At 43.5% G+C, this 25,823-nt stretch overlaps 1 protein-coding gene across 1 annotated transcript in view; it reads left to right on the top strand.

Moving 5' to 3' along the window:
* Positions 1-25,823, top strand: part of SPOCK1 (sparc/osteonectin, cwcv and kazal-like domains proteoglycan (testican) 1) — a 527,842-nt gene that overhangs the window by 379,193 nt on the left and 122,826 nt on the right. The window contains exon 6 of the mRNA XM_011935272.1: positions 12,388-12,514. Coding sequence (XP_011790662.1) covers positions 12,388-12,514 — 127 coding nt within the window. The remainder of the gene's footprint in view (positions 1-12,387; positions 12,515-25,823) is intronic.

The raw sequence follows: 25,823 nt of genomic DNA, 5'->3' as shown, positions 1-25,823 counted from the left end.
TCTATGAAACTCCCCAGGGAAACTGGAGGTAATGTGTCAATCTGCTGTGAAAGTGGCCCTGTTCTTGAGAAAGAGCAACATACCTAGACTCTGCACCCTGCCCAACCTGGTAGCCTGCTTATTTAGGGCCTCGTCTCTTTGCCTTCCTCTCTCTGTGCCAAGTGACTACACACATCTAAAGTCAACTCTCCTCTGCAGCTGCAGGCTTGGCCTTAGTGGTGAGAGGATGTCATCCATCTCTTTGGCCCCAGGAGTCTCTCAGAGCTGCAGTTCTGTGTTCTTCAGAGTGCTGCAGAATGGCCTTGGTTCTGCCTTAAGGAAGTAAAAAAGGAGAGAGACGGGTATTGAGTGTCCACGCTGCTGACTGTCTCAATGAGGGCCTGCATGGCTCTTCACTGCTCCTGAGCCCTGAGGCTCTTCCATGCCTGGCCTAGGTGTACCCTTAAGGACTGCCTCAGCCATGAGGCTTACAGGCTCCAGAATCTCTTCTCTCTGAGGTCTGATTCCTCTCCCCTTGGTCCACAGGATTCACTCATGTTGCCCTTCAGAATAGGAGGCAACAAGGCTGCCTGAGGCCTGTGTTGCCCACACAGCCAGAAATAAGCCTGGGGAAGCAGCAGGCGGCATCCTATGGGTTTACTTTCTGTCCTGGGGAGAAGCAGAGAAGAGGGGCTGGGTGGTGAGCTGCTCAACGCTGAGAGGGGCTCAGACCCACAGCTGCTGCTTTCTGCCTTGTGGAAGCTCAAGATACACCTACAAACTAATTGAAATATGCTGCAAACTAATTGAAATATGTGATTTCCCTCCAGTCTACCTGGTCTCCAACTTGAGCAGTTTCTCCTTGCACCATTTTCTTCATCTTGTGTTACGCGGGAAAGTTGGCTTGTTGCTCTTTATGGTTCTGTGATTACCTACAGATCTTTGGTGGTATTTCCAAATCCTTTGCATCAGAGCGGTTCTCAGAGCAATGCCTGGTGGAAATAGGCAGAGCGGAGGCTTGGGGTCATGAAGTCGTGCTCCTTCAGGGTGCTGACATTGGGGATGCAAATTGGTGTAACACTTCTGGTGGGTATCTTGACCTCCTTGATTCTTTGATTCCACTTTGGCGGATCTATCTCATGGAAGTAAATAGACATTCACGCACAGGTTTATATACAGGGATGTTCAGTGTGATTCAGGATGTTCAGTGATGACAAGGTGAAATAAATGGAAACATCCCCTTCCTCTAGATGATTTCTGCTTGAACTCTGGCAGTATTGGGAGCCTTGCTACCGACTTTCTGAGGCAGCTTTCCTGTGTGGACTGTTCTTATGTGATGTTTGAGTTATCTTCCTTAGGTCGAGTCAAAAGGCTTTTTCTTGATAACTTCAACGCAGTCCAGGTAGAATCGGTTCTATCTGGTTCTGCTGTGGAATAGCATTGGGACACATTGGCTTACCACTCCCTGTGCTGACACAGTTTTGAGCATCTTGTCTCTACATGGGGGCAGTTGAGTACCCAGCTGTATTGCCCAAAGTGGCCAGTGATAAACAGCTATGTATGAGTGGCTGGGAATACAGGGCAAATGTGTGTGGAGGTGGGGGCTATCTGAGACCTTCTGAGAGAGGGCTACTACTTGAGTTCACCCTTGGGAAGGGATGGGGCATACTGGCAGAAGACAAGTGTTGGTGAAAACACAAGGCCTGGGGAGCTAGCCGGAGTTCTTGACTACCAATCCAGAGAATGTCCTACCAGCAAGGGCCACATAGGAGAGAAGGAGCTTCTCTGGGGCTCCGTCTACTCTCCTCCGACACTGACTGTGAAAAAACTTCTGAAGCAGGGGATAAGTAATGATGTGGATCTGGCTGTACCAGCCTCCTGTAGCACTTTTGTGGATGACCCCACAAAATGTCTTTTGTGTGGGATGACCCCACCACTAATGTCTTATGGGGAATGGTGTTCAGCTGAAGCTCCTCAAATGCCATGTCTTGATCAGGATCTAGCCTGTCTCTGTGTCTGTCTTGGCATCATGTCCCTGAAGACACTTCTGCTTCATTTTACTGACTTGCTCCTTCTTAAGGGAGATCACACCCAGCCCTCCCAGAACAGGGGACTTTGCTGCTGGTGACCAGAAAACAATTACAGGTGTTCTCTCCTATGGGCACATCCCGTGATAATTAACTGCCCTCAAGGAATGTAAGCAAGTGTTTTCCAAGATTAGGACAGTGAAGCTGACAGTGGAATTACATATGCTTGCGCCAGCCTTTGTATGCACACCTGAGCCTACAATTAGCTGGAATCTGTGCTTCCCCAGCTGGTCTGGCTCCTCATGTGAAGAAGCAGGATTATGAATGCTCAGGAAGGAGATACCAAATGAAGTTCTCAGCCCTGGGTTTGCTTGATGAGTATTTGCTTTTTTCCAATTAGTGTGTCCATTGCTAAAGATTTCCTCTAAGGTCTCAGGGATAGAGATGGACCTCTCTTTACTGGGCCAATGAAAAAAGAAAAGCAGCAAAACAATACATCAAACCCAAATGCCAAAGGTCAGTGGACAAAAGGAACAATTTCTTTTCTGACCCTTGTTAGTAAGAAATGGATTTTTAAAACAGAGTACATCACTGTTATCCTAAGGGAATAAAAAAAAGCTCAACTGTTCATTTACATTTCCCTAATAGCTTGCAATTAAACTGCTGCTTGGCACTTTTCCTTAGCAAAGCAGAATTTTAGTCAGAGCCTAAGAGTGCCTGTGTGTGTGTGTGTGTGTGTGTGTGTGTGTGTGCGCGCGCGCGTGTAAACTGCTTTTGTATGCAGGTCCCAGGGGCCTTGCTTGTTCAACAACTGAACTTTGAGGTAAAACCCCGCTGGTTTCTGCCTTACAGACACCCTTAGTGTTACTGGCTGTGCTCTGTCACTCTCTTAACGGCAAGTGCAGACTTCAGTCTCATCCCAGTTAGTGGACTTCACCTGGTCACATCACCCTGTTAGTCTTCATGATCTGGTGAGGAAACACAGAGGATATTGTGAGTTTAATGCTAGAAGTAGGTTTGACTAGTATCCTTGAACATCATATATATATACACACACACACACACACATACATAATACATTATATAATAACATAGTATTATATATTACATATAATTACATACTAATAATTATATATAATAACAATTATATATCATATATATTTGAAACCAAATATTTATACAATATAATAATAGGGATAATAAGGATATTAGTATTTCTATTTTATATATGTATGTAAAATACATATACACACACACACATGTATATGATATCCAGGAATACTAGTATCCCTATTTTATAAATATATATATGAAATCAAATATATAATATATAATTATATATAGTATATAATTAATGTCACTATATGTAATATAGAATAATGTTATATGTAATATATAATATATAATAATACATATTATATATTTAAATATATGATATAAAAATGTGGTTTCACTTATAGGGAAATGTTGATTCAAGTAATGTTCCAAAATGTGTGAACCACCAGAGATGTGGATTGTGATCTGGCAAGTTCATTTTCTTCTTACTGTTTTCCCATTGGCCACATAATTTGCTCCTGGCATATTTAAATATAGCCTGGCTCGTGGGATTCCTGAAATTAATAGCAAATGTCTTGCCATATAAATATTTTGTTGGAAAAGTTAGCAGTCTGTGATCTTTAATGTCTCAAAATAAGAATAAGAACAAAAATAGTTAAGGTAACACCTTTTCTGAGTTTAGCTGTTCAGATAAATTAAATATGATCATTATGCTTAATAATCATCCCATTTAATGTATGTTATGGGACGTACATTTAATGCAGTGCTAGCAGTATCTTTGAATTTGTTGCTCAATTTCTGGCACATTATAGGTAATTAATAAGTGTTTGTTGAAAAAGTAAAGACTTTGTAGTATCCTAACACATTTGGAATGTTTATACCTTCAGCTTTGATAGCTTTGCTTAAACAAGTCCTCAAAATATTAAGGTGGAAATTTAATTCAGATAGGATTGATCTCATCTCTTCATCTCCACTGAACTTTTGAGGACAGTCAGGAAGCTTTTATCTAGGTGAACTCCTTTCTTCAGCCTCCTTCCTGCACTTGGGAGATCTTTCTTTGATTGTGACAACGTTGGTTTCTTTAAGCATTGCTATAGAAATGTGAGACTGGCGGACAGGTGTGAGTCCAGCAGCATGTGTGTCTTCAGAAATTCTGAAAATGCATTTCCTTTTTAGATTTTGAACAATTTAGGTCAGCGATACACGGTCGTAAGAGAATTGAGCAACAGAAAGGCATATAGAGTAACAAAGCAGCAGTTCTGTTTCATGTCCTCAATCCTGCTTTACTTGAGGGTGTGTTACACATTTGGTGTGTGCCTCTTTACTCATTTTCAATTTATTTGCACCTACACATAAAGTGTTTTTGGAAATTCTCATTTGAGGCTGTTCAGTCCTCGCATCTATGAAGACTAGATTCTCCTCAGCTGCCTTGGCCATTATGCAGTCCAGGTGAGAGGTACATCATGGAGTCCCAAGTTGAAATGAACCACAGTCTAGAGTTCGACATTCGGGTACACCAGAGAGATGTTCATGCTTATGGAATTGCATGCATACCAGGCACGTATCCTTCTGGTGGGCCTGATTCTGCCCTAAGACTTTTTAAATGTGCACTTTTCCTAGGAGTTTTGAAGGTGCTTGAGAAACCTGGCTTGGGGCTGGTTTGGGAAGCATGCCCTGGGATGATGGCTCTCTACTTCTTCTGGGGCCTGCTTGTCTCTCCTCATATGAGCACGTCTTGACCTGGATGTGTGGTGACCCTGACTCTCGTTATCTGGGCCAAGCAAGATGGGGTGAAGCACATAAATGTGCTGGCATTCCTGTGGTTGACCTCCCAGCTTGAATCAATGGATGCCCTCCACCCTGATGCTGGGGGTTCATCTTGTGAGTATGGGTCCTTCCCATCGCCCCAGGTCTGCTTTCCCATGAAATCTCCCCAACTCGCCCCCTCCCTAACAGATTCTCATGCTCTTCGTTGATTTTTCTCCCTCTTGGGAACGTTGGGAGGAGGAGATGGACAGATCACATAAAGGGCTTGAAACAATGCCTGGTACATTATAGGAGCTGGACACATGTTATGTGAACTATTATGGGTAATAGTAACAGCATTAGCAGCAGCGGCATAATAAGGCCGCAATAAATGTTTAGCTGCTGTTATTTTTATTATTACATATTTGTCCTTTTAAATTTCAAGCTTCTGTAAACAGCAAGTCTTTTGCACCATTGTGTGCCCAGTAGCACTTGGGATACCCTCAGGCACACAGGAGTCACTCTCTTCAGTTCTCTTTGCCTTGTTAGGAAAATTGGACTCTTTGGACATGATCTCGTGTCTGGGATCTTTTTCATTTGGAACAGGAGGGAGATGTGAGCCCACATACCCCACAATGGAAAATATCTCTCGTGGGAATCTCTTTCATTTGTAAATGACACAGGCCATTATGCTCTTCCTGTGTAATTTTATGACTTAGCATAATGACTCAAATAATCCTAACAACAGAGGAATTACAGCATCATTTTACATGACAGATTATTTCAATGGTTAACATGTTTTTCATTTCAATTAACATTCATTATTTTGTCTCTGGTTCAAAATAGCCACTATGTTAACTATCTGCTTTAGAAGCAATTAGTTTTGATTTGGCAAACAAATTCAATATTATTTCTGAATAGGCAATTTGATAGTAACATGAAAGTAAAATGCATATAATCCTTCTGTGCCAGGAAGCACTCTTATTATTGGAGAGGGATCGTTCTCTGGTGGGTTCTTCATCCCTTTGAGCTGACAGGTCTCTGTCTTAGAGATGTGATAAGAGAACAAAGACAGGACAGAAAAGAAGGTCCAGTTACTAGGACTGGTTATGTAAGCCTCATTTTTTCCCATCTGTAAAATGGGGTTATTAATAGCATTTACCCTCAGAGTAGCTGCTATGCGTGAGGAATCAGGGAGATGCATTCAGAGCAATTAGACCGGCATGTAGTAGCCACATGAAACAAGTGGAGTGCTGCTGCTGGTCTTCAGTATCTGGAATTGCTTTACTCCTTCAGCAGCTGTTCATATGCAGAGCAAAACCAGTTTTATCTAAAGTTATACAAACATGGTAGATGGCAGAGTGTACTGAGTAAAATGAATGGCCCTCCTTCAGTGACTGAAAGAAAAAGTCAGCAATTCTCATGTTTTTAGCAGCTACTTTCCCCATTATTAACATATTTTTGACACAGATTGTTGAATTTCATTCAGCAGGATTATGTCAGGAAATTTACACCTGTACATGTATTTATTGCCAAAAAAAGTTACTCTGTCTTGCCACCTGCTTGCTGTGGGGCCTGGCTGTGGTCTCATTATGCCATGGTCAAGTGAAAGGCTGGGTCACATTGATGTCATCAAGGACTTCCTTGGTGTCACCTGTGGGGGAGGTAGCAGGGTGTGGGTTGGTGAGGGTGGGGACATCTTAGTGGGGTCCAGTCTAAAGCAAGAGTGGGAAACACTGAGGTATGGAGTTGAAGGTTAAGGTTGATATTCCCAGGAACCAGGACAGGAGCACCTTGAAGAGAGGGTTTCTGACGTGGGCAGTCCGTCTTGCTTGAAGCTGTTGCCATCTTAAAAGAGTGTGCTTATAGTCCTGTCAGCCACTCATGGAGAGTTGTTCTTATAAATAAGATGAATGTGAATAGATTTGTTTCAATAGTGTATTTTATAAAAATCCTCTGAGTGGGGTTCCAAAGAATTGTTTCATAGCAAAGTAAGTTTTCGATTTGACAATATCAATATGTTCTGGGCAGTACTGTTAACTTGTTAGAAGATCCAAATGTTATGTTAATTGAGTACTACCCAATAGTGCTGGATAACAGTTTCCAGTTTGTTATGTTACTGTTCCAGTAACAGTTTGAATTTTTGCTCTAGGCTGCATGTCTTTATAAATAATACTAAACTTAGTATTTCTTGCTTGTATAAAAAAACACATAAAATATTGTGAGACATATAGAAAAACATGATTTCAGCATTCTGATTTATCATTCCTGAATGCTGAAGATTAATACCTGCTGACAATTTGGAACCACATTATCAGAGGCCCTCACGCAGCTTTGGAAACTGTCTGACTTCTAGACAGAAGAGTGTGGGAATCCTTAGTCCGCTGATGCACAGGGGAGCTCCCTCCACCCATTTCTCAGTTGTTTCTAGAGTTTTGTGGGGTTTTTTGCTGAATGTTTTTTTTTTTTTTTTTTTTCATAGTCTGAATTAGGATTTCTGGAAACAAGAGCCTGTTGAATTCTTGTTGCTTAAACTAACACACCATTTTTGTCTTTGCCATAGCGCTAACATTTTCCAGAAATAAAAGGAGAACGTTCTAAAGGTCCAAAACAATATGTTCACTTATTGACTGAGTAGGATCATGTGCCAAGTGTTGCCCATATTTCTAAGTACCAGAAGCACCAACGTGATTAAGGCCCAGTCACCTCCCTTAAGGAGTACGTAGTATATTGAGGAAGAAAGACACAAAAAGAACTTTCACGTTGTAGTGAATGCCACAGTTGGGACTGAACAGGTTATAATGTTGGAAAAACAATGTCATGGTTAACTACTTGGGATGAAGTTTACAGGGTCAGCAAGACTTCACAGAAAGCAATGGATTTGAAGCTTGAACAAGGAATAGACATTGTTATGCAGATGAAAAATAATTGTCCAGTCCTATAGACTTGAATTTGCGTGACACGTGGAAGAGACACTTAAGTGTTAGATATGACTGGCTGGAGATAGAACTTAATAGGACTGCATGGTAGGGAAAACTGGTGTGAGCAGGAAGAGGGAGGTATCTAGCATGGGCTTCCCAGGCTTTTAGCCTGGGTGTGCCCCATGTCCTGTTGGAATAATAATAACCTCTTAACCTTTTGTCGAATTAAATCAAGGTGCTTGCTTGGAAATTAAAGAGCCCAATCAGAAGTGGTCACAAGGCTTTGATGGAGTGGGAGTGCAGCCTCCCTGCCTATGGAGGGGCTTAGGAGGCTTCCTGGGGAACTGATATTTTAGGCAAGCTGCGGAGAAAGGTGGATGAGGGGAGAAATGTGGGTCAAGGAAAACCCACATGATTGCACATGGGAAAGAGCTGGCTCTGGGAAACAGCTGAGAGTGGCTGGAGCAAAAATTGGTGTTGGTCGTGGTCAGTGTGCATGTGTGTGTTGGGGAGGGGAGCAGGCAGACAGGGAGCCTGTGAAGGTGGGCTGGGACAGTTTAATTCTCAAGCTTGGAGTGTAGACTATGCCCTAGGAGGTAGGGAGTAGATAGAGATTTTTTTCTTTTTTGAGACAGAGTTTCGTTCTTGTTGCCCAGGCTGGAGTGCAGTGGTATGATCTTGGCTCACTGCAACCTCTGCCTGCCGGGTTCAAGTGATTCTCCTGTCTCAGCCTCCCGAGTAGCTGGGATTACAGGCGCCCACCACCACACCTGGCTAATTTTTTGTATTTTTAGTAGAGACAGGGTTTCACTGTGTTGGCCAGGCTGGTCTCGAACTCCTGACCTCAGGCAATCCACCCGCCTCAGCCTCCCAAAGTGCTAGGATTTTAGGCGTGAGCCACTGTACCCGATTGAAGATGGTGGTTTTCAGCATGAGAATCATATGATCAGATTTGTACCTAAGAATCATTCCTCTACTTCACAAACATAATGCTGGGAATTTGAGTATACTTTTAAAAAAAGATGGAGAATACACAGTTGAGCAAAAAGGAATGAGAAATGCCAGTGATCTATTGATTATCTGTCTTCTTGCCATCGTGGAGGGCTTGAGGGTTGGAATTTTGTGTGTGGTGCCATTAGCCTGCAGGAGATGTGGCTGCCCCTTGGTACCAGCTGGGCTGGGGTAGATTTAGGGTTCGCTGGCCAATGAGAAGGCTGACAGAACCTGCCGCTCAGACTAAATTGTTGTGTCACCCCAACTGACAAATAACTGTGACATTGGGCATAGCAATCTCATCAAGATACCTTCATTGGATTTCACTCTTCATTGACTCAAGAATGGAAATATCTCGAGTTAAAAATCTTAGTCCCTTGCCTTGACTGGGTTAGTTATTTTTTATGATTTGCACTGAATTGTGGGGATTAAAATACACAATAGCCAGGGAAGTTCTACTTCCTTGGGCTCACATATACTTGTACATAACTTTACATACTTGGCCTCTGGAAAGAGACTTCAGAATCATGTGCCATCTCCACTAGAGTCCTACCTTGTGGAGGTAAACAACAGCTGAATTTGCCCCCATCTAACAGGTATTCTTGTTTCATTAGAATTGAGAGCATTCAGAATGGCTTGGCCTTTGTGCCCAGAGCCCCCAAGGTGTCCTAGGAGAAGTCAAAGATGGTTTTACCTGGGCATAATTCATAACCACCTGATATCAAGTACGTCCCGCTTGCTCCTCTGCAGGTATAGAGCCAGGAACAACGTTTCAAAGGAATATTATTTATAAAACTGAAGCATGGTAATGAAAGTACAGAAAGCCAAAACAGGGGATGAAAATAGTCCCAGATTGATGCAGGTTTCCTGAACAACTTCCATTCAACAAATATAGATGATGTAACTTTGCCCTATTTCTCGGTGACACTGGGAAAGTCACTTCCTCTCCTGTCTCTGGTTCCTCACCTAGAAAATAAAGTTGTTGAAGTAGAGCAGTTTTAAGGTGTTTTCTGGTTCTGACATTCTGTGATTTTGCGATTAACTGTTGAGATACCACTGCACATAGGGACCCCCTCCCCACCACCCCACAGGGATAGCATTCGGGATGCACCAGGCCCTCTGATAGGCACCAATCTGCCTCACCTCCTTGCCTCCCCTTAATGAATTTACTTTAATGGTGAAGTTCAGGTCCAGTGATAAAGATGATTTGTCATTAACTGGTGATTGATAGCTGGTTCCATCTTTTCTTCAAAGCCGTTGGTTCAGTGTTTACGTCTTCCTCCCCTGACTTTGACTAAGCTCCCTCAGGCTTTTTTTCCTCTAGGGCATCATTGTACATGGTTATGTCTGCTGCAGCAAAGCTGCCCACTCTTTGGACTTTACAGCCCTTTTCTGGGAACTCATAACAAGAATTGCTTCAGCTGTAGACATGCACACTGGGGACTGACGCAGGGGCAGGGCTGCCAGATGCCAGAACTCATTCCTGCATTTGCTGATTCATTATCAGTGTCAGACAATCTGCTGTGTGAATGATGATAAATGTCTGGTGTTCTGCTGAAGGAATCATATACCCTAAGATTAACCCCATGCTGACAGCCCACTCATTCACCACAAGGAGTCCCACCCACCATCCCTTTAGCGGTAGCCTAGAACAAATCCTGAAAGAGTAACGTATGTTTGATGAAGGATAATAGGAAACCTCATGTCCATGTAATTTATAAATGGAAATAATAGACTTTAAAAAATCCCAGAGGGCAAAGCCAAGGTGAGCAGCAGCTGTGAAAACAGTGAGGTGTTGGAGAGAAGACCCCAAATGACACACATATGGGTGCCCTCAAAGAATTTTCAAGCTGGTAATCTAGGTTGGGCTGAGATGTGCTAAAGAAGAGAGACACATCCCTGGACACTCTCTACAGCTGCGTGGATGCCATCCCAAGCCTAGCTACTGATCAGCTCTGTGACTTCAGGCAAGACTCTGGCTCTCATTGAGTTTCCGTTTCCCCCACTAGTAAGACAAGCAAGTTGAACAAGCAAGGTGATTTCAAGGGACACTCATAAGACTTTCTTCCCTGGTTCTGTAGTTAGACAGGCTCAGCCCTGTGGCCTGCCCAGCCTGGGATCTCTGGGGGCCCCACGTGCTGTGCTGTGGGTACCTATTGATCCTCTCTGATATCACCTTCAAAGATTGTTCCCCAAACAGACCTTTTTCCTCCTCCTGCCTCCCCCACATTGCTAGAGTACATTTGAATTAGAATAAGAACCAAATTAACAGTGCTCTTGGCTTTATGCATCTTTCTTTCTTGCTTACTTTCCTTCATTTGGAAGAGGGTAGGTTACCCTAGATACCAAACCTGAATTCCTGAGGACTGGAGATTCATTCCACACCTGGTAGAAAATATTTCCTTCTTCCCCTTCCATGAATTTTTTTGAAAATAAAATGCTATTTCAAGCCTGGGGACTGAGGATTAATCACATTTCTATGGTTTGGTAATTTCATCCTCCATACCCCTACCTGTGGGGGCAAGTAATAATGGTAGTAATGGCTACCATTTTGACTGCTTCCTATTTTGCAGGCACTCTGCTGAGTACTTCAGGTACATCAGCTCATTTAATCTTCATAACATCCACTTGAAGTCAATTCTATTTTCCTTCATTTTACTAATGAGGAAACAGATTTGTACCATTAAATACCTTGCCAAGGTTGCACTGTGAGTGAATGACAGAGCTGAGATTTGAACTTGTACTTTCTGACTCCAGAGCCCAAGCACTAACCATCATGCAGGAAGGCCAGTGCCAAACATTTCAAAGGCACAGTAATTGCCTGATTGATGGGCCATCCAGAGACCTGTATCCTTCAACCAAAACTCGACCCCAGGCCCTGGGAGTCGCTCCAAGTGGTTTGCTGGGAGAATAACTTTGGCTAAGAGAGGCAGGGTGGCAGTAACTGCAGGCCTTTATTTCAGTGGTTTATGATATAGTGATGGGGTTCCTTCCGTGGACATAAGCCATCCTAATAGCATCATTTATCACTATGACAAAGGTTAGAATGGGGGGAAACTTGAGCTGGAATGAAAGAGTAGAATTCTGATTATTTTAACAGTTGAAAGTGACATCACCTCAGAGCCTCTATCAAATGGCAAATTGGAAGCTGGACTGAAATTACTTTAAAATATATCCAGAGAGAGTTTTCTACAGCTGTGATCAAGTCTTTCTGTTGTGTTTGGAGGTGTGCTTTTGTCTAAAGCACTCATTGAGATGCCTGTGCGTCATCCACACCAAAGGCTGCCTGTGAGCCCCAGGAGAGTCTCAGACTTTGGGGTGCCGTTCTCTGGGCATCTGTGATATGCCACATATGGTACTGGGGCTGATTAAGCCATATTCCCTCACTGTTGTTTTTTCTGTGTGTTGTAAAAATCTTCCCATGTCAGTAGTCATGTTTTCAATGGCTCCATTGTTTTCCTCAGTCCATCTGGTTTGTTGAATCTATGCTTCTGGGACAAAATCCTCTGCTTCCTATCAATGAGTTGGAGCAAATGGAAGTGCTGGCTAAGGCCCTCAGGATCCCTCGGCCTGGTTGGGTAGTCCTTTTATTCTGGGAACCTAGAGGAAATACCCATAGCGTCTGGAACTTCAACTAATTTATCCCCTTTTTTTCTCATCTTTAGGCAAAAGAAGGGGAACGTGGCCCACAAACACTGGGTTGGACCTTCGAATTTGGTCAAGTGCAAGCCCTGTCCCGTGCCACAGTCAGCCATGGTCTGCGGCTCGGATGGCCACTCCTACACATCCAAGGTTGGCTTTCTTGTCTTTTTTTGTCATCAAAAATGCTTCATGTCAGCTTGTTCTGACATGTCTCTGTGCCAAAACTGGGGCTTGGGAAGTGTGGTGGGCTCTGGGCCTTGCCCTTCAGAAGCTGCTGCATGAACAGACTCAGAGATGTTCTCTGGTCATGGAGACAAGCAAAATAAAAATATTCTATCCTGTGTAACTGGGCTGGTTGAAGGGAAAGAAGAAAGGATGGTTCTGAGAGTGGCGTGTGATCCTGAAGTTAATCTAGGCAAGCTTCCTGGAGAAGGTGAGATAGCCAGCTGTTCAAAAGAGGCAAGTCACATAGCTCGGCTGATGGGGAGCAAACCGGTAAGGGAGGCTCAGGATGCTGCCTTGTGCCGGTGTAGCGAAAGGAAGGGGTGTGATGTCAGTGTACACCTAATCCACACTTACTGCACATCTTGAATGCATCTGCCCTGCACAGGCCCCAAATAAGACACTGTTCTTTTCTAAGGGAGTGCCTCAGGGATTCACAGACTAATGGGGGTAGGGACAACTGTGTGACAGGTCATTTTAACTCAAACCAACCAAAAGAAAATGATTTCATAGAAAAGGGGGCTGGGATAAAATATGTCTGTTTATATTTATTGGAGGGATGAGGAAAGGCTTTGTTTCTATTGGAAGGATGAGGGAAAGCCTCTTCTAGAGGGGCATTTCACCTAAGCTCTAATAATAGGACTTACAGGCAGGGAGGCAGGGGTTATGGAAGTAGAGAAAGGAGGTGATAATTTGTTCTTGGAACTCTCTTTGGGTGAAGTATGGCCATTTGTGTTTGAGAATGGGTACCGTTTTACCAGGATAATGAACTAAAGGGAAACCGTAGAATTGGTGGGAGTTTGTTTCTTCATTTTCATATCCTACAACCACCCTCTGAGGGTCTCGACACTGTGGTAGGCACAAAGGAGCCAGCATATGGGTGCATGTGTCAGGGTTTTCTGTAAGACATGGTGGGTGGAAGTAGAGCTCTTGCCCTCCCCATCTCCTCCAGCCAGAGCTACACCATTTTCATCTGTCTTCCTGTTTTTCTGTGTAAGGTTTAACTTGCAGAGTAGAGTCCGTGACTAAAGAGAGTTGCTGTAGGGGACATCGTGGTGATGGTTCTTGGGCCTTTCTGCTGGGACCTCCTCGTCGCCATGCTCCCACTGCATAGACAATTGGCAACTTCTATTCCCTGTGATCCCCTCACCACCTTGACCCTCACGCCGTGGAGACGTCACAGGCCCACAATGACCCTCACTGCTTGCTGTCCTCAGAGACTTATCAGGGTTATTTAGAGGCTGTGACCACTTTTCCCTACTGATTTTGTGATGCATGGGTCATATATCCTTAGGATTTTGTCCACTAATAGTTGAGTTTTATCCTCCCAGGTGTTCACATTGTTCTAATAAAGGAGAAGAAAAGTGTGTTTCTTACAAACAGGAAAGTGGAAAAGTACATATGTCTGGCTTGTACTCAGACCCATGGAATCTGCTTTAGGATTCAATAGCGTATTCATTGTTTGATTGGTTCCTTGGTTCATTCAACAGACATTTGAGCCATTTCTAGTGCCAGGCACTGTACAAGGTGCTGGGGAAATTTATAATATAGTGGGAATAAAAGAGTTGGCTCTTCTTCATGGCCAGACTCAGGAATCCTTAATGCTGTAACTCCAGACCTGTGCTGTGAGTTAGAAATTCTTTGTCTAAGATTACAGCCTTTCTCAATAGCCATAGCCCATCTCAGCTCAATTAAACCCACATTTCCCCATCCCCTTACTCTTTTTAGCCGCTAATAGATTCAACATTTTTGATAGTTTGTAGTAATAGGACTTGCTTTTGACACTCCAGCCATGTCTGGAATGGTGAATTTGAAGGGGACACTGATAAGTCATTTCTACCCCCCATTGCCAAAGGCAGATCAGGCCATCACTGCCTTTCCCTTAGGGTGCAGATGCTAGGTGTGTAAACAGTCATCTGGAGATGCTGTTAAAATGCAGATTCTGAGATGACGGGGTCTGACATCTGCACTTCTAGCAGTTTCCCAGGTGATGGCCAAGCTGCTGGTCCACAGACCACACTTTTAGTAGCGAGGATGTCAGTGTTTATAGGACCCTTCTAATAGGTCTCCCTGCCTCCAGTCTGCCCTGCTACCCCAAAGTCCATTTCCACGTATCTGAAGAGGGGGAATTTTTGTAATAAAAGTCTATGTGTCTCCTGTGCTAAAAATGCTTGGCGAGCTCTTCCTTGCTACTAGAACTGAGCTCAGGCTCTATTGTTACTAACAGGGCCCTCCAGAGCCTGCCCCCTTTTGCTCCAGGTCACTCATCACACAAAGAATCTTTCATTGATTTGTTCAGCAGCTCTTATTGAATATTTGCAGTTGTTGTACACACTGTGCAAAATATGGGGTAGGGGCAGTAAGGACTAAGACAGGCACCATTTCTGCTCACTTGGAGGTTACCATCTGGTAGGGGACACAGAAATAGGTAACCAAGCAAACAAATATGTAATTTCAAATTTTAGTAAGTGCTACAAAGCACAGTTCTGAGACAGAGGTTGGAGAGACTTGCTTTATAGGGGATGGTGATCCGGGAAGCTGTCTCTGAGGGGGTGTCCTTTAAACTGAGAGTGGAGGAGTAGAATGTTCCAGATAGAGAAAATAGCATGGGCCAGTGCAGTAAGGCACTGTGAGGTGTTTGAAGAACCGTGAGGATGCCCCTGTGGGGAGACACGAGATGAGGAAGAGAGGGAGGATATCGAAGCCGTCTAAGCAGGGACACTTAGCCAGCCTGGAAGGTAAGAAGATGATCTGGCAATTCCAGGCTTGAGGGATACTTGGTATTATAATTGCCTGAAGAATATGAGATTCCAGAGGCAGAGACCATTTGAGTGGCTGCTCAGGCATGGGGTGCGCTACATAGTGGCTGCTCAGAAAACACTTCCAAGAGAGGAGCCAAAAAAGAGTCTAGCTGAGAAGGAATGGGGAGATACCAGTACATATAACCCAACTTGGATTTGAGTCAATGGGGTGGAGAGAGCTTTGCAATAGAAAAAAACAAGCCATCCCTATCCTGGGCCAAACTGCTTAGCTGAAAACCCAACCTGGGGCTCTGGCAGAGACTTAGCAGCTCCTTGCAATGTTTCTCTCTTTGTGAAGATCTTGTTTGTGGTGTTCAAATTATTCCTTCCAGCTCTGGAGCAAACTGATCCTCAGCCTGAGACTGGAGATGAGCCATGAGATGTCTGAGTGCTAAGGACTGTTTGGGCAAGTGGTGTATTGTACATCAAACCCCGGTACAAACCTGCTCACTGACCTCTGTCTCTCATTCACAGAAGGAGCTTAAAATGCCAGCTCCCTGTGAACCTTGAGCTGCAAAGAGCAGTGGTAACCTGTCAGACATGGCTGAAATGCTGTCAGTTGCCCAGAGAATAGCTCTGGAAATGTTTGCTGGTCAAAGCCTCCTGGTAGTTTGGGCAGGAAAGTTGACTTTTTGGATATGGGAAGGTTGCCTGCTTACAGGTACTTAATAACTTGCTTGAGAGTCAGGATTAGGATTGAGGAGACCCCTTTGCAATGACTCCTTATTCTTCATAAGAGGAGTGGCATGTACATACTGCTGGGCCTGGCCCTCACACCTTCCCAAACAGCATCCTGATGTTCCTTTGGTGTCTTTAAATTCCTGAACCAGCCTGACCAACTTCTCAGTTTCCCAGACCTGCTGAACCCTTTTCCTGGGGTGGAAGAAGATGTCTAGAGCCCTCTTACCAAAGGTTGTAGTATTCTTCTCCTATATTCCATATAGGATATACCGAAGCCCCAAAAGACAAGGATAGTGGGAGTTTCACACCCATGGTCTCCTGCCTGGGTATCTGTGATCTATTCACTTCTATTGGATGTTAAAGGGAAAAGAGTGGTGGGAGGGGCACTGCAGCAGTGGGAAATGGCATGGGTGTTGGTTCTTGGCATTAGTGTGCTAGTCTTCTGTCTTATGTGAACATCTAGAAGTTTGTGTTTTCTCTTTCTTAACATAGTGGGGCAAATATTACTGAATCCGAAGCTGTGCATTGATTACTGAAGACTTCTGAAGCAGAGGACAATTCTAGACCCGTGTCTATGAGGCTTCCTTCCAAGAGGGCTATTTCAGTCTGGTTGGATTTACTACTGGAGTGTTTTAGACATTGCTTCTAAATACATGGAGGTTATTTAGAAAGGTTCTTATTTACAGAGGTTCAAAAAGATGATTTAGTCTCCCAGACAAAGCTGTTGGAGACCACCAGTAGATGCAGGTGCTCAATGAATAAGAGTGAATTAGTTAACTGTAAAGGAGCAAATGACTTCCTATCCCATGGAGTTAGAACCTTTTTTGGATCATTGGTGTCAGGAAACAAAGGACCTGATGAAACCATGATGCATGTGTAGCTGGAGGTGATTCAATGTCATTAAGTCAAAAATCATAAAAATTAGTTTTGGCAAAAATATATTACTGCCCCTGTCCCATCATCACCAGGGAAACCCACACTCCATAATACATAATCAGCTTCTCCAGGGGAATTGTTTACTCCTTTAGGATGGGTTCCATGGCTGTGGGAGCATCACCGGCGCAGCTGGAAGAAGAAACCCGAGCATCTTCCTATCCTTGATGCTAGTATCTGTCCTTGCGTTTTATCAAACGAGCTTTCCTTCTGTTTCTGGGCCTCCAGTAGTCAGAGGTTCCTAGAAGTGGGGGATGCATTGAGGAGTCTTTGTCTACAGCAGGCCTCTTCTGTTGCCCTGGTACCAGGGACACCACTCAGAGCTGTGTGACTCCCCCAGGATTAAAGATAAAGTGCACAGGAAGGCACAGAGTCTTGAGAGGAAGGGATATGAGATGTTACATGGCAATAAATGTTTATTCAGACATTATAAAGCATAATCCATAAAAGATAAGGTACAGAAGGGCACTACAGGGAATTGACAAATGGAAGGCCAAGAGTGCAGCTGGTTTGAGAGTGTGATATAGACTCTGACCCTCACTTGGCTTCCAGGATCACCTTAGTAATTTCTTAACTACTCTTGATACTACATTTTTATGGCAAGGAAGACTGAAGTAAATTTCTGAATTTATTGAATTCAGAAATTCAATAAATATGTATTGAGTTCTTTTCTCCTCTGTACCATACACTGTGTTAAATACTAGGGATATGGCAAAAGACAAAATAGACAAAGCCCCAGTTTTCATGGAACTTACAAGGAAGATAAACAAATTGAAAAGCAGTCTCCTTTCATTAGAGTAGGTGTTTAGATAAGGGACATTTGGGAAGCTGCAGGAACACAGAGCAAGGCCACCTCAACCAGTCTGGAGGTAGAAGGAGTCTTCTTTGGGGAAGCGATAGTTCAGGTGAGATCTTAAGACTGGAAAGAGTCAACTAGAGTATAGACCTGGGGGCACAGGAGCTCATTCAGTCAGGGAGGAGGGGGTCGAAGAGGTGAGAGAAAGCATGGCACCTTGAAGGAGCTGGTGACTGTCAGTGTGGCCAGGTCACATGTGAGGTAGGGAAAGGGGTTCACTAGCTGTAGAAATGAGGCTAGAAAAGTCACCAAGGGCCACATTTTGCAGGGGCCACATGAAGGGGTTTGGACTTTACCTGAAGAGTATTGGGGAACCTACCAAAGGCTTATATTTTTGAGTATGCTTACAGTGGCTGCGGGGTGGGCATGGTTGGGGCAGGATTGGAGGCAGGGTGACTATGAGAAGCATCCTGGAATCATCTAGGCCTGGTGTGAGGGAGGCCTGGATTTGCAGAGAAGGTACAGGGATGGATAGAAAACCATCTAAAAAGGTATTTAGGAAGCTATAGCTGGTCTTAGCAACTATTTGAATTTCAGATATAGAGTCATTACAGCTCTGAGCCCAGGAGGACTTTACCATCTTCATCTTAGCAGGACTTGCAAGTCCTCTTGCCTGCAGCTTTGTGGTTTTGTCCTGGACCATCTGGGAACCCAGCACTTCTGGAATCCTTTCCCTTCTTTTCTGTTATCAGCATAGAAAGAGTAAAGCTTGCTGGAGGCCGGATTGCCAGCTTTTAATTCTGTCTGCTGGAAGAGAAGCACTGATGCTGCTGACTGGACCCTGGGTAGCCCAGGCTTCACCCAGGTGGGCAGTCTCAGGCTTTCTCTCTCTGGAGGAGAGAGCTGCTTTAGAAAATGGGAGGAGATCTGGTGAGGAACTGGGCTCCTGGGAGCTCAGAAAGGAGCAGAGGAGGAGGTTGCTACTGCTCCAGGTCCTGGCTGTGGTTGGGGTGGGGAGGGGTTCTAATTGTCAGGCCTCCTTTGATAGGACTGTATGGACTTCTCTCATCTGGGCCCACCTGACTGAAGCTCAGAGGTCAGTGCTGACTGCTCACTTTCCAGCACTGGGCCTTGTCTTTGAGGAGAGGGCTCACCATGCGCCACCACTGTGAATCTTGAGAACCAGCACCGTTCTCTGGCATCAGCTTGGCTGTTGGTAACTGGCGACCAAGCAGGCAAACACCCATCTGCTGTCACTCCCCTCTCCCTGACATTCTTTTCCTTAATTGCTGTTAAACAATTAGCAAATGGCCCATTTATGTCTCGACACAGAAGAGAGATGCAGAGTTAAGAACTGCTGTGGAGGAAAATGTTTCTCTTCCCTTCTGCCTGTGCACGTGAGGGAGTGGAAAGAGCACTTCTTTACAGGGTTGGCATTTCTTTCAGCATATTGTCGCTGCAGATTATATTACTTTTTTCAGAGGCATCTTAATAGTTTCCAACAATTGCTACCTTGTAAAGGTCATGTTTGAAGTTCTTGGCAAGTGGAGTCTGTATTGGCCCACATTTCCTAACAACAGGCTATTCTCAGGGTTGGAGCAAGTCAGGGGTGTGGATGTGTAAGACTTCTCAAGATGGCTTTAAGCTCAGCATGACTTCTTTGTTTCCCACAGGCTTTTATGACCTTGTGACCATGTCAGGCATAGGAGGTTTTTATGTGTGGCTACTTTTCTTTTAAGCAGAGTTGAGACTGTTGGTGTTTTCAGGAGTGTTTTTTCTGCTCCCACCAGACCTGTGGGTTGAAAATTGGCTTTACTTGCAAATGGCTTATTGGTGATGGCCTTGCTTCTGAATAAGCAGAAAATAAAATTATTGGAAACTGAAGGCAAAAGATTGTACTTGCACATGTTGTGCATCGACAGGCTGGAACACAATGGCAATAGCAATGGCATTAAGGATGAGAGAAGCAGCAGCTGCAATTAGGCAAGTCACTGGGTGTTCCCATCTGTGCAGCACTGAGGGGAGATGAGAAGTTAAAATTCTGATTTCATTTATGTCTACTCTTGGGTGGGTGGTAGTCGGGAAAAGAGACTTGTGCAGATAGATCACAGTGGACACCAACAGTCCAATAAGGCAGTGGTCCCCAACCTTTTTGGCACATGGACCGGTTTCATAGAAGACATTTTTTTCCCCTGGGCCATGGCAGGGGATGTTGGGCATGATTCAAACACATTACATTTATTGTGTACTTTATTTCTATTATTATTGCATTGTAATACACAATGTTTGTATAATTATTTTTTTGTAATGAAATTAATTATACAGCTCACCATAGTGTAACATCAGCAGAAGCCCTGAACTTGTTTACCTGCAACTAGATGGTCCCATCTAGGGGTGGTGGGAGATAGTGGCAGATCACCAGGCATTAGATTTTTATAAAGAGCATGCAACCTAGTCCCTTGCATGTGCGGTTAACAGTAGTGTTCTCACTCCTATGAGAATCTAATGCTGCCGCTGATGTGACAGGAGGCAGAGCTCAGGCAGTAATGCTCGCTTGCCCATTGCTTATTTCCTGCTGTGGGCCGGTTCCTAGCAGACCACAGACCAGTCGCAGTCCATGGCCTTGGGGACAGGGACACTGCAATAAGGCATTTGGGTGGTAGATTTTATTATTTGATTTTGTATTAGTCCATTATCTCACTGCTCTAAAGAAATACCTGAGACTGGGTAATTTATTTTTAAAAAAGAGGTTTAATTGACTTATGGTTCTGTAGGCTGTACAGGCTTCTGCTTCTGGGGAGGCCTCAGGAAATTTATAATCACGGTGGAAGGTGAAGTGGAAGCAGGCCCATCTTCATGGCAGGAGCAGGAGGAAGAGAGAGAGATGAGGAAGATGCCACACACTTTTGAACAACCAGATCTCCTGAGAACTCTTATCATAAAAACAGCACCAAAGCAGGGATCAACCCCCATGGCCCAATCACCTCCCACCAGCCCCACCTCCAACACTGGGGATTACAATTCAACATGGGATTTGGGTGGGGACACAGATCCAAACCGTATCACTGTTGCTTAGAAAAAGCCAACAAATGGGGCCGGGCGCGGGGGCTCAAGCCTGTAATCCCAGCACTTTGGGAGGCCGAGACGGGCGGATCACGAGGTCACAAGATCAAGAGCATCCTGGCTCACACGGTGAAACCCCGTCTCTACTAAAATTTACAAAAAAACTAGCCAGGAGAGGTGGCCGGCGCCTGTAGTCCCAGCTACTCGGGAGGCTGAGGCAGGAGAATGGCGTAAATCCGGGAGGCGGAGCTTGCAGTGAGCTGAGATCCGGCCACTGCCTTCAGCTGGGGCAACAGAGCGAGACTCCGTCTCAAAAAAAAAAAAAAAAGTAAAAGCCAACAAATGAAGTGGTATGTGTTTGGAGAAGTACTCAGTGGCATCTAACCAACTCCATGTGATTTTGCTTTATATATTCAACAATTTGAGGGTTGGGGACAAACAGTGTCAGATGCCTCAATATTGCCTTTTCCACTCAGTCCTTGCTCATTTTCAACCTTTTTTCCTTAGCCAAATATCATTTAATAAAAAGAGCTAGTTTACATGATGTGAAAATCCTCAACTATTAGTTTAAATAGAGTTCATGCCCTAGTTTTGTTAGAATCATCCTCTCTGCTGATTCTCAGGGCTTTTGGAAGGAGCACGTTGGAAAAATATTTAAAATATTAATGGTGCATTAGGATATAGGTTGTAGCTGCCATAACAAAAACCCAAATGAAACAGAGGCTTATAATTGAATTACATTTTAGCTCTTGCTCCTGTAAACATTTACCAAGGTAAGCAGCCCAAAGCTGATGTGCAGCGTCCAGACTGGTGATGACCAGGATCCTTTTAGCCTGCTGTCATTCTCAGTAATTGGAGTTGTTGAGCTTCTGTCTCTGGGTCCAGGATGGCTGCTACATCCAGCCACTAGGATGGAGGAAAAGAAAGGGGGCACAATTGCAAAGCCACCAGTGTTACTTCTGTTTACATCCCACTTGCTAGAATTTAATCATAAGTCCACTGCAAGCTTCAAGGGAGGCTGGGGAATGTCATTTTTATTATAGGCAACAATGTATCCAGCCAAAATAGGAAAGTTACATTTTTAAAAGAAAGACAAAGCCGGGCATGGTGGCTCATACTTGTAAACCCAGCACTTTGGGAGGCCAAGGTGGGTGGATAACCTGAAGCGAGGAATTTGAGTCTACTCAACGTGGTGCAACTCTGTCTCTACTAAAAATACAAAAGATAAGTTGGGTGTGGTAGTGGATGCCTGTAACCTCAGCTACTTGGGAGGCTGAGGCAGGAGAATCTCTTGAATCCGGGAGGCAGAGGTTGCAGTGAGCAGAGAACACGCCATTCCACTATAGCCTGGGCAACAGAGCAAGATTCTGTCAAAAAAACAAAACAAAACAAAAACAGAGTAGATATCCAGCAGTCACTACCACAGTGATATTTAAATAATAATAACAATATAATAATAACAGTAACAACAGAAAAACAGTAATTATTGAGCATATTAAGTACTATCACATTGTGCTAAATGCTGCAGTATTCTTTATTTTATTTTCTGTATTATTTCATCTAGCTCTCACAGTAAACCTATAGGGTAGGTACTATTGTCAGTCCTGAATTGAAAATGAGAAAACTGAAGCTATACAACTTTTTTTGAGGTCAATATGGCTAGTAAGTAGCAGAGTAGATATTTGAACCCTGGTCTGTCTGACTCAAGAGCCACCATTTTTACTTCCACAAGTGAAAAACCATCTGAAAAGTAATGTAAAATACTAGTTGTAATATCAGAATGTTTTTGATTTTAATGACAGAAACATGACTCAACCCAAAAAAGGACATTTACTGGCATAAAAGACTAGAAAGCATAGTGGGGTAGCCAGGCCTTAGAGAAAGAAGGAAACCTTCAGTGTTGCCACCACTCTGTTTCTTTTCATCTCTCATCTTTGTTTGCTTCTACTTGTATTTATTCTGCAAAGAGGCTTTCTTCCCTCAGCAGAGAAGAGGGATTTTCATAGCCCCAGATTCACTTGCTCCCAGCCTAGAAACACCAAAGAAATTTACTTATGTTTTAACCCTGGCAAAAGATTCCAACTAGCTCATTTTGAGTCATGTGTCCTTCCCTTAATTAAATATTATATCCAGGCAGATATGGCCCTGTAGTTGGCCTGCTCTGGTCACATGAACCTCTTCATCCCAACATTCGCTGTGAATGAGAGTTAAGATTTTTTCAGCAGAAGAAGTGGGAGGAAAAGAGTTTATACTGCATGAATAAAATTTAATAAGTAGTGTACCACCCAGTCACCTTTTTAAATATTAACTATGTTAGCCTCATTAAATGCCCAGGCTGGATGACCCTGGTTTGAGCTGGTAAGAATGTATTAAGGCATATTGTGCTTCTAGGAATGACAGGCATAGAGGGACATGCAAGGCAAGTTTTTATCCCAGACATGATTTTTAGTTGAAGAGGAAGTTCGTCTATGGGAACGTGATTTAGTGTCATTTTAATTCAGGATGCTTCTAAACCATTTGGCCTAATGCTTTAACACTTTCTTCTGATCATGGGACACGTCTGTCCTCAGTTCTCCCCGCGTTTATTTCTTCCTAGAACATGCCAAAATAACACAGTCTTTTTGGCTCCTGAAGATCAACTTTCAGGCAAAATGGTTATCGTGACCTTTTCAGAAAGCACAGATGTTCAGACATCGTCCATTGTGAAAACACATCCACGGAATTGACACAGACTGCTTCAGCATGCAGATTAGCCATGAAGTTGGAGCAGAAGGAAGCAATTCAACTAATTATCGTACCACTTATTTCTATGTTCTATATGCAAACATGCATTTAACCAAGATTTGAAGAATAGGTTTTCGTTTCTTCTTCTCAAATGCCCTGAGTAGAATGCCATGTAATGCATTCTACTCATTAGTTAGTGCTTTTGTTAAAAACACATTAGGAAGAATACCTTCTTGTTGTCAGTTCTGTTGAATGCACAATTAAGCCATTTGATAAAGCAGTTACCTGAACACAAAGATGCTTGGCCTCACTTCATCAGGAGATGAAATTAAGGATTAGGTAAAATTGCACAGCACACGATATCTCTGCCTACCAATCCTTTAAAAGACAGAAAGGTCCCTGGCCAGAATGAATAGACATAGTGCTATAAGCCTAATTAAATCATTGCAAACAACTTTAATTAAGTTCATGATCATGTCGCTTTTGTTTTTCTTTAAAAGAGACAAACAAAATATTCCCTTGCTGACATTCTGCTCAAATGAGTACGGTTACACTTCTTCACATTTTCCAAGAGAACATTTCAGCACCAGGATATATGTCATGCTCAGACAAGCTGATCTTACTTTGTAAGCCCTAGGCTGGGGCCTGTGTGTTATATGAGGGAATTAAGGAATATTAACTGGGTTGAAACTTACCATGAGTTGTTGCCATAATTGCATATTGAAGGAAATGTCTTTAACGATGCTGTTATTTTTACCAAAGCAATTTTTTTTGTTTCCCTTTTGGAAACAAATGAAACATTTGGGAATCTCTGTATACCATGAATAGTGCAGAAATGCTTCTTCCTCTGGACAGTGGTGTCCTTCTTGAGCTGCTAGGTTCTGTCCAGGAAGGTGAGCAGAACAGCAAACCTTCAGTAGCAGGAAAGGCTCTGTGTACAAAAGAGCGAGTTTTCCCCAGTTCTCATCCAAAGGCAGTAAGGACAGCTTTTGAATCCAAAGCGCCCCAAAGTCAGGCTGTACAATGGCAGGCAGGCAAGAAACTTGGGTGCTATAGGAACCTGGTGACCCCAAACAGTTTGGTCAGATTGAGCTCATTAGAAGTATTTCTTTGCTTTCTCTTCTCCAGTAGAGGGACCAAAAGATGATATGTATCAGTGAGGGTGGGGTGCCCCAAAGGTGGCTCTGATCAAGATTCACTACATCACGCACGTTGTCTTCTACCATTTTCTGCTGGAAGCTGTCTAGACCAGCCATCTGGCTTCCCTGTATAGCAAACCAATGCACAACCCAACTCCCAGGTACCAAACGAGGGACGAGGAGAGGTGGAATAGAGAGAATGCATCAATTGTTTTTGGCAATTTGGCAATAATGCACTATGATAATCCCTCACCCACATCTAGCCCTACAAAAAAGGAGGAACCATTTTCCTGGGATTTTAACTGTAAGGCTTAGCCTAAGCACCATCTCCTCAGTGAACCCTCCTGAGCCCTTCATGCCAAATTAGACCATTTCTTTCATGTAAACTTTAACAACACCCCATATATACTTCTGTTGGAGCACTGATTCCATCACATTGGAAATGTTGTTGTACATGTGGGGAAATCCAGCTGTATGATAGACTAGAGACCCTGAAAACTCTCTGATACCAAGCTTCTAGTTATAATGCAGACATTATTTTAATAATTGAGCTTGCAAGGTGTAAGGGAAATCCCTGGTTGTAGGGAGGCAGGAGCACTGAAACCCAGACAGAGTCCTGACCACGACTCTGGTGGGTGGGGAGGTAGGGAAGCTACCTCAAGAGGTTTTGAGGTAACAGCTACATGCTCCGGTGCAACAGTATGCAGCTGTTGCCCCCAAACCTCTTGATTAGCTTGACTGGCTCCTTTCCATTGACTGGAGACAATGCCTTAAGTCCTAACATAGTGAGAAGTTGGAGCTGAAACCACAAACATAAATCCAAGACCTTCAGTGGGTTCACCCTGAGTTAAAGGGTGGGAGATTTTATATATATTTTATATATATATAACATGTAACTGTTACAATGAAAGCTCCGGTATTTTAAAGTATCACAAAGAATGTTTTCATTTTCAACATTAAAATATATATTAAAATATTATGAGGTTATAATTAGAACATTGCATTTGGATAAAATTAAAATACTTGTTTAATTTCAATACTCTCATATTCTATACTTAAGCATCAAGGGAAAGCAAAATTTGTATTAATGAACATACTGT

This window comes from Colobus angolensis, unplaced genomic scaffold, assembly GCF_000951035.1.
Source record: "Colobus angolensis palliatus isolate OR3802 unplaced genomic scaffold, Cang.pa_1.0 Scaffold142, whole genome shotgun sequence".
Classification (NCBI taxonomy): Eukaryota; Metazoa; Chordata; class Mammalia; order Primates; family Cercopithecidae; genus Colobus; species Colobus angolensis.
The sequence above is the reverse complement of the archived record's forward strand: the minus strand, read 5'-3'. Positions and strand labels throughout refer to the sequence as shown.